At 45.1% G+C, this 17,303-nt stretch overlaps 5 protein-coding genes across 5 annotated transcripts; 3 read left to right on the forward strand and 2 right to left on the reverse strand.

The window, feature by feature from the left end:
- Positions 1–6,783: 6,783 nt before the first annotated feature.
- N7459_004922 (Chromatin-remodelling complex RSC SWI/SNF subunit Rsc7/Swp82) lies at positions 6,784–8,695 on the forward strand (the record flags this gene model as incomplete). Its single annotated transcript, XM_056944106.1, has 3 exons — positions 6,784–6,832; positions 6,919–8,032; positions 8,089–8,695. The coding sequence occupies 3 exons, from the start codon at positions 6,784–6,786 to the stop codon at positions 8,693–8,695; spliced, it is 1,770 nt and encodes a 589-aa protein (XP_056800989.1).
- Positions 8,696–9,587: 892 nt separating this feature from the next.
- On the reverse strand, positions 9,588–10,503 carry N7459_004923 (ESCRT-III subunit protein SNF7; the record flags this gene model as incomplete). The annotated part of the gene is made up of 4 exons (XM_056944107.1): positions 9,588–9,670; positions 9,739–9,947; positions 10,022–10,226; positions 10,329–10,503. The coding sequence occupies 4 exons, from the start codon at positions 10,501–10,503 to the stop codon at positions 9,588–9,590; spliced, it is 672 nt and encodes a 223-aa protein (XP_056800990.1).
- A 417-nt stretch (positions 10,504–10,920) lies between these two features.
- On the forward strand, positions 10,921–11,461 carry N7459_004924 (nuclear telomere cap complex subunit Ten1; the record flags this gene model as incomplete). The annotated part of the gene is made up of 2 exons (XM_056944108.1): positions 10,921–11,006; positions 11,074–11,461. 2 exons carry the CDS (start codon positions 10,921–10,923, stop codon positions 11,459–11,461), a joined length of 474 nt encoding a protein of 157 aa, XP_056800991.1.
- Positions 11,462–11,708: 247 nt separating this feature from the next.
- Positions 11,709–13,586, reverse strand: N7459_004925 (MFS transporter; the record flags this gene model as incomplete). Its single annotated transcript, XM_056944109.1, has 4 exons — positions 11,709–12,438; positions 12,498–12,774; positions 12,824–13,200; positions 13,258–13,586. The coding sequence occupies 4 exons, from the start codon at positions 13,584–13,586 to the stop codon at positions 11,709–11,711; spliced, it is 1,713 nt and encodes a 570-aa protein (XP_056800992.1).
- Positions 13,587–15,287: 1,701 nt separating this feature from the next.
- N7459_004926 (putative 3-beta hydroxysteroid dehydrogenase/isomerase family protein) lies at positions 15,288–16,915 on the forward strand (the record flags this gene model as incomplete). Its single annotated transcript, XM_056944110.1, has 2 exons — positions 15,288–16,267; positions 16,318–16,915. The coding sequence occupies 2 exons, from the start codon at positions 15,288–15,290 to the stop codon at positions 16,913–16,915; spliced, it is 1,578 nt and encodes a 525-aa protein (XP_056800993.1).
- Between the last annotated feature and the right edge of the window lie 388 nt (positions 16,916–17,303).

Consider the following 17,303-nt stretch of genomic DNA (forward strand, 5'->3'; position numbering starts at 1 on the left):
AAAGGAGATTGATAAATTACTACTGAAATAGGAGTAAAAATAAGCCTATCTAAATATTATCTAGATAAATATAGCTTATTATACTTCTAGTAATATATATAGATTCTAGATAGTGAGCCTTTATAGATAGGAATTATTTAGAAGGTTTATAATTTTTATATTACTAGCTATTTAGGATAGGATATAATCTATTTAATACTGTTTTAATAGTTTTTTTAGCTAAGTACAATAAGAGATATATAATAATTTCTAAAGAACTATATAATTTATAAGAGAAATATAGTATAGTATAATATAAAGTATAGATTATTAAAACTACTGCTGATTCCTTAATAAATCTAGGTAGAAATATTAATAGATTTTATTATAGATTTTTCTTTATTAAGTGAAGATAAAGTAATAAACTTATTAGTTATTATAGACTAGCTAATAAAGGGTATAATCTTAGTAAGAATATAGAAGATCACTTTAGAGTAAGTTACTAAAACCTTTATAATATACTTCTATATATATTATAGTTTTTTATTAGTGATAATAAATAATTAGGGACTATAGTTTATAGGAGCTTTCTAGTAAAGAGTTTATAAAAGACTATTAATTTAGTGCTAATTATTAACTGCTTTTTACCTATAGATAGATAAAGTAATAGAATAAGTAAATTAAGAAGTTAAGAGGATAATATAAGTATTTATAATATATATATAAGATAACTAAATAAGTTTATTGCTAATTATTATAATAGTAATTAATAACTAAGATACTATATTTACTAGTTTATCCCTTTTCTTTTTTATATATAGCTACTATATTAACCCTTTAATTATGGAAGGGGTGACTATTAATATCCTCTAAGATATAGTATTAGTATATATTAATAAATTATTTGTGAATTGACTATAAAAAGCTACTAATTAGATATAGTTAGCTATTGTGATTATATAAAAGAAGCAGTAAGAGTAGTTAAACTAAGCTCACTAAGTAGTGCTAATTTATTGGCTAAGAGATAAAGTATAGCTAAACTTATAGAATATATATTTTTAGCGCCTATTAAAGAAATTAGATTAGTTATATATATAGTATATAGTTAAAGATATCCTATTACTATATACTATATACCTAAATATACTATTAGGTATATATCTAGTGTTCTATATAGAGTTAATCTGTCCTATAGTATTAGACTTATTCTTATTATAAATTATTAATAATTTATAACCTCCTTTAATTAAGGTCGATAGTGAACTAGAATATAAAGTGGAAGAGATCTTAGTAGTAAAAGAACAATAAATTAGCTGAGGATGATGTGTAGAAGTGTTAGTTAAATAGGCAGAGTATATAGAGACAATATAGAAGAGTATAGATATAGTAAAAGACTACACTATACTGGATAAGTATAAGCGATGTTTTAGGCTAGTTCCTAGGCCTATTCAGTATTGATCTAATGCTGATAGTGATATTATTGTTCCTTCTATCTAGTTAAGATAAGGAGGGGGGTACTATAATAGGCCTATACCCGATATAGATCACGTGAGGTATATGCCCACACCCACATAAAAACCCTTGCCTACCGCAGATAGACTACATTTCCTTAAGATTAATGTAAACTGTATGTCGGCCTAGTCCTATTGAATTAATTCGGCTATAGCCCTTCACATCTACTAAGGTTTTATTATAGTTTATTAAGGATTTATTATTAATTTATATAATTTTTAGTTCTTCTACTATATATCTAAGATATAGTCTTTCTAGGTTTTTTCTAATATATCTTAAAGACTCTTAGTAAATATAAGGTATTCTAATATATTTTAGGGACTCTTAGTAAATATAAGGTATTCTAATATATCTTAAAAACTTATAATAAATATAAAATATTTTAATATATCTTAGGGGCTCTTAGTAAATATAAAAGATCTTCTACTAAACTAAATTAGTAAGGATTTAAGTAGATTTCTACTATATACCTAGGATAAAGGTCCTTCTAAGGCTTTTCTAATATATCTTAGGGACTCTTAGTAAGTATAAAGAGTATTTTTATTATTATAGCTAAATTACTAGTGATTTAGGGGTAATTCTGCTATAAGCCTAGGAGTAGGACTTAACTAGGGCTTTTTATTGGTTTTCGCAGTTTAACAATCAAAGATCAGAAGATTAATATATATAAAAGGCTATAGCTGAATTAATTCAATAGGACTAGGCCAATATATAGTTTATATTAATCTTAAGGAAATATAGTCTATCTACAGCAGGCGAGGGTTTTTATATGGGTGTAGGCATATGCCTCATATGATCCATATCAGGTATAGGCCCGTTACAATAGACTTTTAATAGCTTATTATCTATAAATAAATAAATAGATAGAATAAGTAAACTAAATACTAAAATAGTACCTATAATATTATATAAACTATTAGTAAGATAACTAGATAGGACTATTGTTAATTATATAATTTATATATAATAATATAATATATTTAATAATAAAAAAATTACTATTTTTTGCTAATTATAGGTATAATCCTATATTAATTAGTGAACTAAGAGGTAAATATATAGTTATAGAATCAGTATAACTACTAATAATTAGTATATAATAGCTATAACTTTAGATAGTAAAAGATATTAAATTTCTTAATTTATAAATAAAGATATACTATAATTAAGACTATAAAGAGGGGCCTAACCTTAAAAAAGGGGAAAAGGTCTATCTACTATAATAAAATATTAAAACTAAGCAACTAAGTAAAAAGCTTAATTACTGGAAACTAGGGCTATTTATAATTAAAGAAAAAATTAGATTAGTTAATTATTGCTTAAAACTACTAAAAAATATAAAGCGAATTTATCTAATATTCTATATATTATTACTAAAACTAGTGCTAAAAGATATATAGATTATTACTGATATTAAAATTAAAGAAAATATAGAAAATAAATATAAAATTAAAACTATTCTAGAAAATAGCTAAATCAATAGTTAACAATATTTTTTAGTAAAATAGAAAAGGTATTTTACCTTAGAAAATATATAGGAACCTATTTTAAACCTAATAGGCTATTACTAACTAGTTTAATAGTATCTCTAAAAAGTAAAAAAGATACTTTAGGGATAGAAGTAAAGAAAGCATTAAAATCAATATTAGTCTAATTTAATAGACTTATTAAATTAATAGATATAATTAATTATATTAGAGTAGAACTTTTTAATATAGCTATAAAGATCTTATTAGGATTATAGATAGTAGATAGAGTAGACTTATTTATAGTATAAATACTTTTTATAGAATAATCTTTTTAATAAACAGCTTTAAGATACTTTTTTTTAAGATAAACTAACTCTTTATTTTTTTAATATTTAAGCTTTTCTAGCTTAGTAATATTTTTATATTTATATATAATAAAATCATTTATATATTTTTTTAGTAATTTCTTTTACTTATATAAATATATTAGCTTAGTAAAGATAATTTCCTCTTTATTATTAAAAGATAATTAAAACTAGAGTAAATAATACTATTTAGTATTAAAGAAGGACTTTTTAGGTATATCACACTTTATATAACCATTAATATAGATATAACTAATATAATAGAAAGAATATCTAGATTAAATATAGGTCTAATTAAAGGAAATACAGTAAAAATAAAGGATAAAAGATTTAAAACCTTTATATTTAATTAATTAATAAAATTTACAGTTAAAAACTTTAGAGGAAGATATAGTTAAGGAATATAGCAAAAAGTGGATAAAAAGAAAGGTTATTTATTAATAAGGGCTACTATATTTAAGAGTCTTTAAGATAAAGACCTAAAAGGAGGGGATAATATTATAGACCTAGTATTAGTAATATACTAAAATATAAAAATAAAGAAGTGATAACTAATTAACTTAGAAGTTATATAATTAAAACCCTTAGGCTATAGGTAATAAATAGATTATATAACTAGTCTTATTAAGAGAATAGGACAATCCTATTAGAGAAATAGGACAATCCTATTAGGAGAATAGGATAGATACACTGAAAGGATAAGATTAAATCTTATTAAAGGATATAAAAGACTAGGTATATAAAAACGCTTATTCACTAATATATATTTAGTTCTTCGCGTTTAATCTTATATTACACTTAGAATAACCAGATTAGAATACAACTTATTCTTATTTAACTTCACCTTGTTAACACCCCTAATAACATCTAACAACCTTAGGAGCTCACTTAGTGATACTAAATCCCTAAATGACTAACTTGGTTAGCGCCCCTGATCAATATACCTTTCGGGACAAGCACCTTAAGGACTCTAAGCCCATATAAGGCCAAGGTGGTAGTGGTACAGAGAGATAAGCAAGCTTGGAGGGACTATGGCTACCAAGAGAAGTATCACCTTTGAGGCAGCAAGGCTAACACAGCAGTGGACGATCGGCTGGTGCGTGACAAAGATATTAAAATAGAAACCTAGTATATATATATACTACTTAAGATAAAAAGACTACTTATTATATAATTAGCTAGGCCAGAATAAAGCTATCCCTAACTAGGACTTCTTCTACCAATATATATAGTTTATAATCAATAAATCATATATAATTATTATATATATAGATATTAGATACTATATTATATACTAATTAGTCCTATAGGGTGATTCCTAAGTAAAATTAGTGATAATAAATAGATTAAAAAAAATCTAAAAAGTAACTAAAAATAACTAGATAATATAATTAGGAAATAAAGAAATATATTAATCTTTATTTATAAATTAATCTATATACCTTAACCCTTATAGAATCTAACTCAGAGACACCTAGGGGACTTCTCTTCTACCTAAACCGCCAGGGGACGATATCGATTCGTCATCGATTCGAACTCCTAGTGATCGATAATATAGGTTCTATATTATAGCTTCCAAGTTCCCACATGGGCAATAAGCATTGGAAATAGGGTTCTTCTATTCCATCCCTAATCCTCTGTAACAATAAGTGTCAGATTGAGCTATCCTGATTGGATATGACTAAGTATGACTAACTTGATTAAGATTACGCTTAAGTGTTCTTTTAGTCGAGTGGTCTACAAAGTCTGACAATAAGGCTAGGGTATTATATTTTATTGAGGTTGCTTCTATAGGCTTCTTACCCCTACACTTAGATATTGCTCAGTAAGTAAATCAGGGCGCTCAAATAAGGCTCAGTGAGTGGATCAGGCTACTTAGATGAGGATTAGATGATACTCACTGATCAGGTTAGGCCGCTCAGAGGCGTGCTCAGTTCTACTCAGAGAGCGCTCAGTGAGCAAAAAGCGGCGAGGGGTGAGCACTAAAACGGAAAGAGAAGGCCAAGAAATGGCAGAGGAAATCCGCAACGTAGGCCGATGGCTGGAGGTATGCTGACGGATCTCCACCATCTGCGTCATGGGGCGTGCGCCCTTGGGGCTCCCAGCTCCTCGGGCTGGAAAGCTGGTTTTATGGACGGAATAGCCGTAGACGTGCATGGGCGATGTACTGTACGTGCCACAGGCCCAAGCTTGCTACGACCTGGCATGGCTGTTGGAGCTTCCTGCTGGTACGACCTCCACCTGCACTGGCTCTTCCTCCTAGGGTGGAGAGGATCGGCAACCATCTTGCTCGCTTTGCCAAATGGGGCGATTGGAAAAGAAGTCCAAGGACTCGTTCGTAGGGCACCGGGATGCCACCCCCAGCTCGCACGGCATGATGGGTGTCGATGCATGGGGCTGCCCTGGTTGACACCCTCCCCTCCAAAAGACGTCTGCACGATGGCGCATGCCTACCTATACATTAGCTCGACCAGAAGACCAAAGGTGGCATGCAATTCGTTGGTCATCTGCGAGCCGCAGCCAGGTTGTGCCACGATCGGCAGCCATGCAGCCAACTGCCCTCCCGAGGCTGTCGAGGGAAAGAGGGGTGTTGATGCAGAAGAATTCCCCCAAATGCTTTCTGGAATGATTTCAAAAGCCAATTGGTTGGAAGTGGCCTACAATTGTAGCCACGCCCGCGGCTACACCATGCTCGTCAGAATATCGTGGGTGCATGCGGCACGTTGTGATGGTTTTGTGATGCTCCAAGCAATGAACTTCTACTCAAAGCAGGTTTGCGCCGATACTCTAGCTTGGTGCAAGGGTCAATCCTCCGGGTGTGGATGGGATGCTGCATGTGATTTCTCTGTGACTGTAGATCTATTGAATCCTTTCCCCAATGTGACCAGGGCGATGAACTATGGTTGTCGAAGCTCCTGTACTTCGGCAGGAGAGAACAGGCACACCTTCAGCTCCCGGAGCTTAGCTCTCCGGTCTCTTTGGAAGCATCGGGACAGAACGGTGAGTTAACCGACCGGTGAGCATTTGGGGGAGCCCCTCACAGTCGGGATATGAGCTCATCGTGCCGCGTACCTCCGCACTGTCCAACGACCAAGAGTAGTGCAACCACAAGAGCCGTTGGCCCGTTGGCCCGGATGATATCAACAGGAGTACTTGAGACAGAGGTCTAGAATCACTGGGAAGCAGCAGCCTGCTGATCAATGGAGAGGGTTGCTGGAGTGGTCTGCCCCGAGATGATCCGTGGCACATGGGCCCCGCACAAGGAGAATGACGTCAGGTGTACTGCCTTAGTGCCGTAGTGCCTTATGCCTAAGGCTTGAATGGACTGTATCAAGTCACGTGTAGAATATCCGGATATCCGGTCGATCGTTAATCCGATGGGAGCAAAACAGCTCCAATTAATCCTCCCATTTCGGTCATTGCGTTCCGCATCGCGACTCCAACCAACATTCGCCGGTATGCCTCGCAAGCTCAGGGCTGCCGCCCAGGCAGCGGCCAAGTCAATGAGTATGTTCTATCCTCTCAGCTCTTCCTTCACAGTCCATTTTGTTCCTCGCCAGCCCCTGTCAATGCGCGCGACTAACAACCCCCAGAAAATGTGCCCACGCTCCCCGATGTCTCCGATGAGGAAATGGTAGATCCTCCCGTCTCGCAGCCCTCTTCTCCAATCGCATCTGACAACGGATCTGCTGCCAACGATCCGGACGTGGAAGCTGAGGCGGGTGCGGGCCCAGAAGCCGAGACCGTGGCCCACGCCGAAACTCCTGCTGAATCAAAAGACGACGAAGCCACCGGTGCCGCGACTCCTGCTGCAGACGACAGCACTCAAATTGAAGGCGCTGACACGCCATCTTACACTGGTGGTCGACAATCCGCCATCCCGCGCAAGCGTCGCATTGGTCGCCCACCCAAGAATCGCCCGCCGGACTGGGATGCGCCGGACGGCCCAGAGACACCAATTCGAGTGACAACCCCCGTCAAGAGACGCAGAGGTCGCCCCGCGGCCAGTGGAGGACGCTGGGCGCGTAACCGCGGTCCGTCGCATATGACCCAGGTCCCCATCGACAAAGAAGGAAACATGATGGATGTGATTCATGACGAAGTTGCACTCCCACCCAATGAGGTCGGAGACACCAAGGTCGACGAGAATGGCCATCTCAAGGGCGGACGCGAGTATCGAGTCCGTACTTTCACCATTCTCAACCGTGACGACCGTCTTTACATGTTGTCCACCGAGCCAGCGCGTTGCATTGGTTTCCGTGATTCGTACCTGTTTTTCCAGAAGCACAAGATGCTTTACAAGATTATCATTGATGACGATGCTAAGCGCGACCTGATTGAGCGAGACATCATCCCTCACTCCTACAAGGGTCGGGCCATTGGTGTGGTTACTGCGCGCTCGGTGTTCCGTGAGTTCGGCGCAAAGATCGTGGTTGGGGGCAAGAAGATCCTGGACGACTACGATGAGCAAGCTGCCCGCGAACGCGGCGATGTGGAAGGTGAGCTGGCGGTGCCGGAAGACAAATTACCACCTCCCGGGGAACCATACAACCGAAACCAGTACGTCGCCTGGCATGGGGCGAGTAGTGTGTACCACAACAATGCTCCGTCCGTCCCGATGGTTGGTGGTAAGCCAGTGGATTTGAAGAAACGGCGTGTGCCTGTCACCGATGATAACTGGATGCTTGAGCACGCCCGTGCGGCAAGGTAAGTACACTCCATGAATCGATCTTCCTTGGCTCGCATATCTAACGTTATCACAGCACGTTTAACTCCAAGCTTGTCGAAATGCGTCGCGCAACCATGGGAGGCATTTACGACGTCCACACCAACACCATGCAATACCCCCAGATTATGCAGCCCACCCACGTCCGATATGAGCGCATTCCTCCTCCAGAGTCACGCAGCACAGCAGAGCTGATGACCGAAATGTCTTCGCTGAGTCTCGCCAACAAGGGATTCACTACCACTGACACCCAATCTAACGACCAAGATACCACTGAACCTGCCACCATTGACGAAAAACTCGACGAAAAGCCCTCCACCATCTTCCCTCCCGTCCCAGCCTCCTTATCCAGCCGTTACGTCATCCAGGACATTGTTTATGAATCTCCGCCGTACTCGAATATGGGTATACCAGGTCCCGACGGCGATCAGCGCAACCTCGGTCCCAACGGGCTCGTCAGCGTCGCCGATCCCACCCACCCCGAGTTCATGACTCCGGAGATCATCGCCATGCTTCCCGATGACTGCAAGGAAGCCCTCCTCGACGCCGCTGCTCGAGAAGTAGAGTGGAAGTCAAAGTGGTCCACCGAAGCCCAAGACGGCGCACGATCCCGTCCTCTCAAGAGCTACGCGTGGTACCCATAGACGCAGTGTGGAGTGTTGCCGCTCGCCTCTCGGACGAAGCGGGCTTGAGTTACGACTTTCCAAATGGAGTTACTCTCCGTGGGAGGATACCTTTTTTTTTTTTTTTTCTTTTTCTCTCGTTTTGTAATAGCTGGTTTCCTGGCGAAATTTAGGGGTTTAGCATGGTCTGGGTGATCGGTTATGGCGGGTCAATGCCATGGGAGTTGTTTCTTCTGACGTTAGCTTGAATTTTATGCCAAGGTGCTTCTGCATCCCAATGTATCTTCCAGGGGGTCTTCGATGTCGAATGGATACTCTGCGATACAACAACATGATGAATTTTCAACACTACTTTGTTGTCTCTGTGTAACAAGACTCTATCCCTTGCACTGCAGTTGGTCGGCAAGGCTGATCAGTATGTGTGGATCGGAAGGTCCACTGGGATTCTACCTATTCCCACTCAATGTAAAGGATTTACTTAAGCTTCAAATAAATTGGAATCCGCGTGGATATCATAGCTCATCGCGCCATGGCCGAGGATGTCATCTAAAACAGGCCGATTATAGAGGGCAAAGCAAAAGGAATCACGAAAAACCTCTGGACCTAATCGTGGAAAGGGTTTGAAGATAGTCAGGCCGAGCTAGACCCCAACCCAGACCCCAGACTGGAGGAATTTCCACCAAACACCGAGCGAAGTGGAAACGGACCACGTTGAAAATGTATAGAAAGGGAGAGAAACTGGCGCCGGAATACAGAAAGACACGGGGCTTGCTTGCGAGGGAAAAAACGACGTCCAATGCATAGAATATGTGACTGAGACAGGGATCCAACCAGGAAGAAAATGGCAAAATGCGCGGGGGGTTTAGACGGGAGTAGATGTGAAAGACAAGCATCAGGCACAGGGTACCGAGTCCTACATGGCCATTTCGGCGCGAAGCTTGGCCAGCTCGGCCTCTTCGTCGTCTTCCTCGGCCGTCTTTGTCTTGTCCTTGCTTACTGGGAAGTAGTTAGCATCAGTCCCAGCAGAAGACGGAGCCGCGGGCTTGATATTGGCGATGACTTACGGTCCGAAGTGCCCGCGGCTGGTAACCGGTCCAACTGGCTGGTGACCGGTACGGGGCCCGTATTGAGCATGCGCTCGTCCATCGCCTCCTGCTCCAGTCCCTCCAACTCGGCATCCAGTTCCTCTTCGTCGGGCTGCTCGCCCAGTGGAACGCTGGTGATCGCCTGGCCGATCTCCTCGCTGAGCTGGTGTTGTTCCCGGAGTTTATCCCTACAGTCAGTCGTCAGCAACCCGGATCCCAGGCACAGATATATCCGCCGAGATAACTTCCGCGGCTCACGTACATTGTCTCGTCAACTTTGTCGATGCTCATTCCGCCATGGATCTGTGCCATTGCCGCGCCGGCCTGTTTCATCGCCTGCAGCGTCTCGTGGTTGATATTCGCGGCTTCGATCGAGTATACTTGCTGCTCCAGCTGGACAATTTGCGCTGATGTCTGCTCGAGGTTCTTTTCAAGGCCCTTTTTTCGTCGAAGTGCAGCCTTGGCGGCTATGGAGAGAGTGAAAAAAAAAAAAGGTGTTAGTCGAGTTCGCTCCGCTAATAAGACTTCCTAGCTACAGCGCGGCTGTAGTTGAGCGGGTTTCACCGTACCATTCTTATTTGTGTTGACATGCTTCCGTGCTGCAGCATCTTGCTCAGCGATCTGGCTTTCCAGGTGCTTCTCCCGCTTCTGTAGCATGTCCAGCTGCTCGCGGAGAAGTAGGATAGCGTTCTTGGGCGCATCCTTCCGCTTCTGAGCGGCAGCACCGCCGAACCAGGACCACATATTGGGTGGTGAGTTGTTGTGAGGGGGGGAATTGGGTCTAATAGAAGGTTCTGTTGTCAGTGCCAGTTAGGCAGCACTGGCAATGCAGGGGATTGATTGTAATGCGCCCAGCGAATGCGGCTTGTCTGACGGAGGTGGGTAGGCTCCAGGCAAACCCGAAATGATAACAAAGAGTTTCGGAACAGGGGAAATGACCAAAGGCGCCGATGGTCAAGGCCGTTGAGAGGTTGGACGTGGCAGTCGAGGCGAGTGCGGGATCTAGTGTTGTCTTGTGATGAGCCCAGCTTGGAGGGGAGCGAATTCCCCTCGCGGCGATTGTGATTATGACATCGCCCGATAGCGGTCACGTGGTGCATGCGCCTCCAGCTCGGCCGTCGCCGTTGGACTTGATTCTCTGCCTCGCTCTTGGTGCCAGGGATGAACGGGCCGCGTCCTTCAACACGGGCTTTTCTCTATGATCTCCCGTCGCTGCCATCAGACACCAAGATTCGCTTCCTGGGTTGGTGCGTCTCAATCACGATCCTACTCAGTGCCGACCTGGAGAAATATATACTAACCGACCACCCTCAGCGTACAACAATACAATGTGAATGCGGGCCATTTAATACTGGAACACAACTATCCTCGCAGCAGAGCAGATCCTAGCACGGTCGCGGTAGACATCAATGCCATCCTCGAGGATGTGACCTCGGAGCAGCTCCGAGTGGGCTCATGGTTGAATGTGCTGGGCTATGTCCGCGATAGCACAGTACCAACGTCCTCATTTTCCTCTACCCAGCAGAGCTCACAGGAATCGAGCCAAACACCAGCTGCTACAATATTCACCAAAGTCTCCCCTCGCCCCGTTTATGTTGAGGCGATAATGGCTTTTCCCGCTGGTGCTATCGAACTGGGTGAATACGAGCGCATTCTACGCAACGCGCAGGATGTGGAGCGCCGCATGCACTTGACGGGATGATCGTCAACGGTAAAAAATTACCAACGACAACCTATATCTTGATATTACCTACCTAGGTATTCAACCGACGAATTGATTGCTAGCGAAGCTAGGCCATGTACATCGCGTATATCAATGCAGCGCTCATGTAAAACTTTTCGGTGGCTGATGCAACTCCTAAATGCCTTTGAAACACCTCCAATGCAAAGATGATGTGGTATCGTGATACACCAAAAGAAACCCAAACGGAACAATAGCCCTGAGAGACCTACACAGCCTCAGGCTGTTTCTCCTCACCATTAACCGTAGCATTGGCCAGCTGTAATTCTCTCTGCGCTCGCTTGCCCTCCAGCTTCTTCTTCTCCTCTTGCATCCGCGTAATCATGTTGCTCTTCTGTCGAATTCGATGTCCGTACTTGTAGAACACGAACGGAATCGGCACAATGGCAACTTCCAGCAGTCCCAAGAGTGTACCAGCCCAGTTGGAACCCAGGCTGTCATACATATATGAGCCCGCCAAAGGCAGCACACCACCGAGGATAGACCGAATCACAGAGTTTCCCGCCAGCGCGGAGGCAGCGTACATGCCATAGCTTCCGGTGAGGTAGCTGGATGCATAGATGAAGACACCCGTGTTTCCAGCACCGAAAGGCACACCGGCGAGCAAGGGTACGATCCAGGGGATTGATGCGGGAGCGCAAGTCCAGGCAAACCAGAGCTCGCCAATCGGAATCAAAATTGAGCAGATGCACACGAACGACACCATAGCTTCGGGATACACCTTTCCAGTTTCGGGGTCTTTCTTGTGCATGTTGATCATGCGGCGTACGAGGGGCTCACAGGCGATGGTGATCAGCACTCCAATGCCAATGCCCAAGAATGCAAGACCTGAGACGCCCAGGGACCAGCCTCGGATGTCCTGGAAAACGATTGGATAGGCAACGAAGCAAAGGTACAGGATACCGTACACGATGGCCACGTAGATATTCCAGAAAATGCTGCATGTGCGTTAGCCTCTGTGGTACTATCAGAACGGAGTCGGTTCTCCCAGTCTTACCAGATGGGCTCGCTGACAGCCATCACGAACGGTCGGCTCAGATTCAGCTTCAGAATCTGGAACAAAGGATCCTTGCGGTCATAGCGAGACCACCAGCGTGAATCACCCGTCTCCTTCCGCAGGCGTATGGCCTTCTGTTGCAACAACGTGGGCGCATATGTTTCCTTCAGAATGACTGCAAAGCCGAGAGCGACCCCTGAAAGAATGAGCGCAATCCAGTCCATCCAGCGCCAGCCAAGGTACTGTGTGACGAAGCCTCCAATGACGGGGCCCACAACTATGAGAAATGAGCGACGAACAGCCGAGGACAGAAGTTGAATACGAACCTGGCCCATTCAGGGGTCCAATACTCCAGATGGAGATAGCCAAAGCACGGTGCTCCTCGTCCACCAAATCAGCCACCATACCCGGAGCAGTCGAGATCATGACGCTACCAAAGCAGGCGGCAATGAATCGAACCACAATCAGGGTGGTGACTGATTTCGCGAGGGCACAGGGAATGATCAGCACCGTGAAGACCAGCAGACACACGACGCAGACGGGTTTTCGGCCATAGACCTCGCTTAGCGGCGCCATGAACATTGATCCGATGGCGAGACCGATTAGATAGAATGTTAATCCCAGCGTCACGACAGTCTCGGATTTGCCGAATTCCTCGCCAATCTGAGTCACACCCGAAGTATAAGATGTGGAATAAAGCACCCTTTGGGGGGAATATATTAGTCCAATCTTTCGGATATTACTGGAATTGCAAACTCACACAACCAATGTATTCCAGGACAGAAACAACAGCCCCATGGCCTTGTACCCCAGATTCCAATTCTTCGGGTTGGTCGGGTCATCCTCGCCCTCCCAGTCGACCTCGAAGTTGGGATCCGAGGTTGCATTCGTCGGGATGGTGGTGACTCGTTCCGACAGCGACATATGGCCCGAGACGCGCGATGCGCGGGTCGTCAGGGTCTTGTCTAGCGCATCGTGGTCGGCTTGGGTATTTGCCGAAGAGACAGACTCAGCAATCGAATCTGTATCACGCGAAGCGTTCTTGGGCCATTTATCGTGAGAATTTCTAGACGATTGTTGCGACGACATCCCTGCAAGCTCGGACGACGGACCGAGCAGCGTGAAACAAGATTAATTCCACCAGATTCCGCTCCGTCTATAGACGGGACGGCGCTTATGGAGCTCGTGAGAGGTGGCTTTGCGTTCCCGGGATATGGATTCGGATTGGGACTTTGAAGCTGGCGGGCGTGCTCTATTGTATTACAGAAATTTGGAGATTCAGGGGATTCCCCAGACAGTGGTGATCCGCACTTCACGCTTGACGGACCCAGCCGGAAAAACAGACAATAGGCAATCAGTGGTGGGTCGTGATGGGAAGGGAGGAGGAGAAAAAAGAGACAGCTTCGTGTGTCAAGTGGTGCGGCGCAAGCCACGGAATGAGTGCATGTACTCCGGACGGAATCTCAGATCAGAATTTCGAGAATTCGGAACCAGATGGCGGAATTTCAACGCAAGATGCGTTAGCACTTGCAAAACAGCTTGGAAAAATTCCGCCCACGGCGGGTGGGGCGCCAGCGATAAGCCTAATTATTCAGTATGTAATTCTGCGACGCCGAGGATAGCCATGACTATTGCCCGGGGAGGACACTGCCTGCAGGATGCCCGGCGAGTAGACCGATGGGGGCCACTGCTGGAACTGCTGTTGCTATAGTATGCCATAAGGACTCGAGATAGAGAGGCCGAGTTTCCCAGGGGCATAGCTCCATCGATAGTCTTGTAGTATATCCAATATGCTGTACTGAGACTGTACTGATAGATGTGTCAAGGTGATGCTTCAGGATTGATAATCGTTTCAGTATCTTCGAGTTCAAAGTGGACACTAGACTTTCGTAGAGGCTCGTGCCGGTTTGCCGAATACGCCATCCTGAGCTGCAGTCACATAGTTAATTCCATCTTACAGGAAGCGCCAAGGTTTGGCGACTGCGTTTCGGACAGTTGTGCGAGTAGCTCATAGCCTGCGCAGCTTAAGTCGGGTGAGCGGACATCCCGACGGGGGCGGTTGGGGCGACAATGGACACCAAAGTCGCGGCCCGAGACGAGGCCGATTGTTGAGTGCAACTGGTGATCGACGATCAAATCACGCTGTCCGAAGGGAGATGCGTGTGGAGAAATGTGAAGATGGGAAAGTGTGAAAGGGGGAACGCCGAGAGAGGAAGTATTCCGGGGCGAGGAATCCCAGCAAGCGCGAAGAATCCTCCTGGTTGAAGATCCCATGAACTACGAATGGACACCAATTAATGATAGTCATCACCTGATGCAAGGCAGCGATGCCATGACTTCCTATCCTTATAAACAATTTCCTTCCTCGCAATGCCACTCCTAGTTGAATGATCATCTTCCGTCATGCCCAACGGCGGATTCGCTGGCCAACCACGGCGCAGCATCGCCCTCGTTTACTCTAACCGAGCCGCCTAATGTTCTAAGCGAGCCTCCGCAGACTCCATTGCGACGAGATTGATCAAGAAATCGTGGTGGTTTGGAGAGCGCAATCAAATGCACGGCAATTCAAAATGGCTTCTCTCTGCTTTCAATGGTCGTCCATCCATCCCAACCACCACCCAGAACCTTGCTGATCGCTGCAACGCTACCGGCGCGTTTTCGCATTGACAAGCCTCCAAACAAACCACAACGTCGCATCGTCATAGCTTCTTCATGTGTGACTGGTTCACTGAACCACCGGTGCGAGGGATGAGCAAGATCTGCCTCCTGGCAGATTTTGAACCTGTCAAGATGGCCTTCATACTGGTCTCCGCCGCGCTGGGACTGGCTGTGCTCTATCTGTATCATGTCAACGAAGCCATGAAAGTCGTCCCCGAGGAAGCGCGCAAGTTCTCTCCACATCGCTGGACAGTTGACGAGGTCAAAGAAGCATACAGAAAAAACGAGGAAAGCCCTGTCGACGTCAACAAGAGCATCCCGCCCAAGCAGTCACGGCGATACGTGGTAGTGGGTGGATCCGGTGCGTTCTTCCAATCACCATGCAATTTAGAATGCAAGACGGCAGAAGCGAAACTAGAAGCCACAAAGCGAAAGAATCACCGGGCTAACACTCAAATGATAACAGGCCTAGTGGGAGGTTGGATTGTCTCGCATCTACTCGCGCGTGGGGAAGATCCTACTGCGGTCCGCGTTCTAGATCTTCTCACGCCCACTCAGGATGTCCTTGGCCGCGGTGTGGGCTATGTCAAGACCGACATCACCGATGAATTGGCAGTCACCACGGCATTTGATCAACCATGGTCTATGGCTGTCGCAAAACTTCCCTTGACCGTGTTCCATACTGCGGCTATTATTCGTCCGGCGGAACGTCTGAAGACATTCCTGCCGCTGTGCAGCAAGGTTAATGTAGAGGGCACGAGGAACATTCTGAATGCAGCCAAGAGTGCCGGTGCCTCGTGTCTCGTCTCGACATCCTCAGGTTCAATCACTCTGCACCGGCCAAACTTCTGGCTTGCCCCGTGGGCGAAGGTGCCGCAGCGCGTTGTGCAGATCCTCAGTGATGATGCCCAAGTGCCGCAGTCCCACCATGAGTTTTTTGCCAACTACGCCGTGACCAAGATCGAAGCAGAACGGATTATTCGCGAAGCGGACGATCCTTCATCCAACTTCCGCACGGGATGCATTCGACCGGCCAATGGTATCTATGGAATTGGAAGCGACGCGAGCATGTCCATCACGGGCGTCTACCTGCGCAACGGCAGCAATCCTACGTAAGTCCTATCTCGAATGACAAAAAGGAGAAAAGGCGGAATACTAACAGCCACAAAAGCTGGACGCGACCCATCATCCAAAGCTTCGTCAACGCCGAGAACGTCTCCATCGCACATCTGCTCTACGAACAACGCCTCTTGGAACAAGGCCAGCCCCACTCCTCCCTCCCCAACATTGGCGGCCAATCCTTCGTTGTCACAGACCCAAACCCAGCCATCGCCTTCGCCGACATCTACACACTGCTAGTCACTCTTTCAAAGACCCCCGTCGCCTTCCCCGACGTGCCCCCGATCCCGCTCTTCCTGCTCTCGTATCTAGTCGAAGCGTACGTCTTGATTCAATACAAGTACCTCCCTTGGCTCCTCCCCAAACTAGGGAGCAACCTGTCCCAGATCCAGCCCTCGCTGTTTGCCATTGCGGACGTGCATTGTATTGCAGAGGATTCGCGGGCAAGAAAGGCGCCCGAGCATGGCGGGCTAGGGTATAACCCGCCACTCACCACGCTAGAGGGCATGTGCAAGCAGCTCCTGGATTGGAATGCGAAGGCGGAGGTGGAGAAGGTCTCGGTCGATGAGAAGCCGTGGCCTATCTCGGTCACTGAGAATGGCCTTGATGTCAGTGTGATTGCGCCGGAGAAGAAGATTTGAGTCGGCGGGTCGGATTGGAGATTGTGGTTCTTCTGCTATCAAGTTGATTTTTAGCATAACTTAGCGGGCAGAATGGCAATGAGAATGCTTTCAACTTAATTGTTTGGGCTCCGTGCCTAGATACTTATCTAGTCCAGTGTTAGGAAGTGAGCTGCGAGCGGATTTAAATTCAGTCAAGTAAACTCTTTGCGTGGCAGAGTGTATCCATGGATACCTTATGAGTCCTTGTTCATCTGCCTTGGCCCTTGTACCCAACGGGCCAATCAAAATTCATTTCTTCCAGTGGATTAATGACCAAAATACAAGAGAATTACTCGGGACTAGACGGACTAGATTGAGTGCACACTCTAAGTTCGGGAGTCTTGTGCTGGATTTTGGTATATACATG

This window comes from Penicillium hispanicum (genome assembly GCF_028827665.1).
Source record: "Penicillium hispanicum strain IBT 35686 chromosome Unknown utg000004l_segment0_segment0, whole genome shotgun sequence".
NCBI classification, from domain to species: domain Eukaryota; kingdom Fungi; phylum Ascomycota; class Eurotiomycetes; order Eurotiales; family Aspergillaceae; genus Penicillium; species Penicillium hispanicum.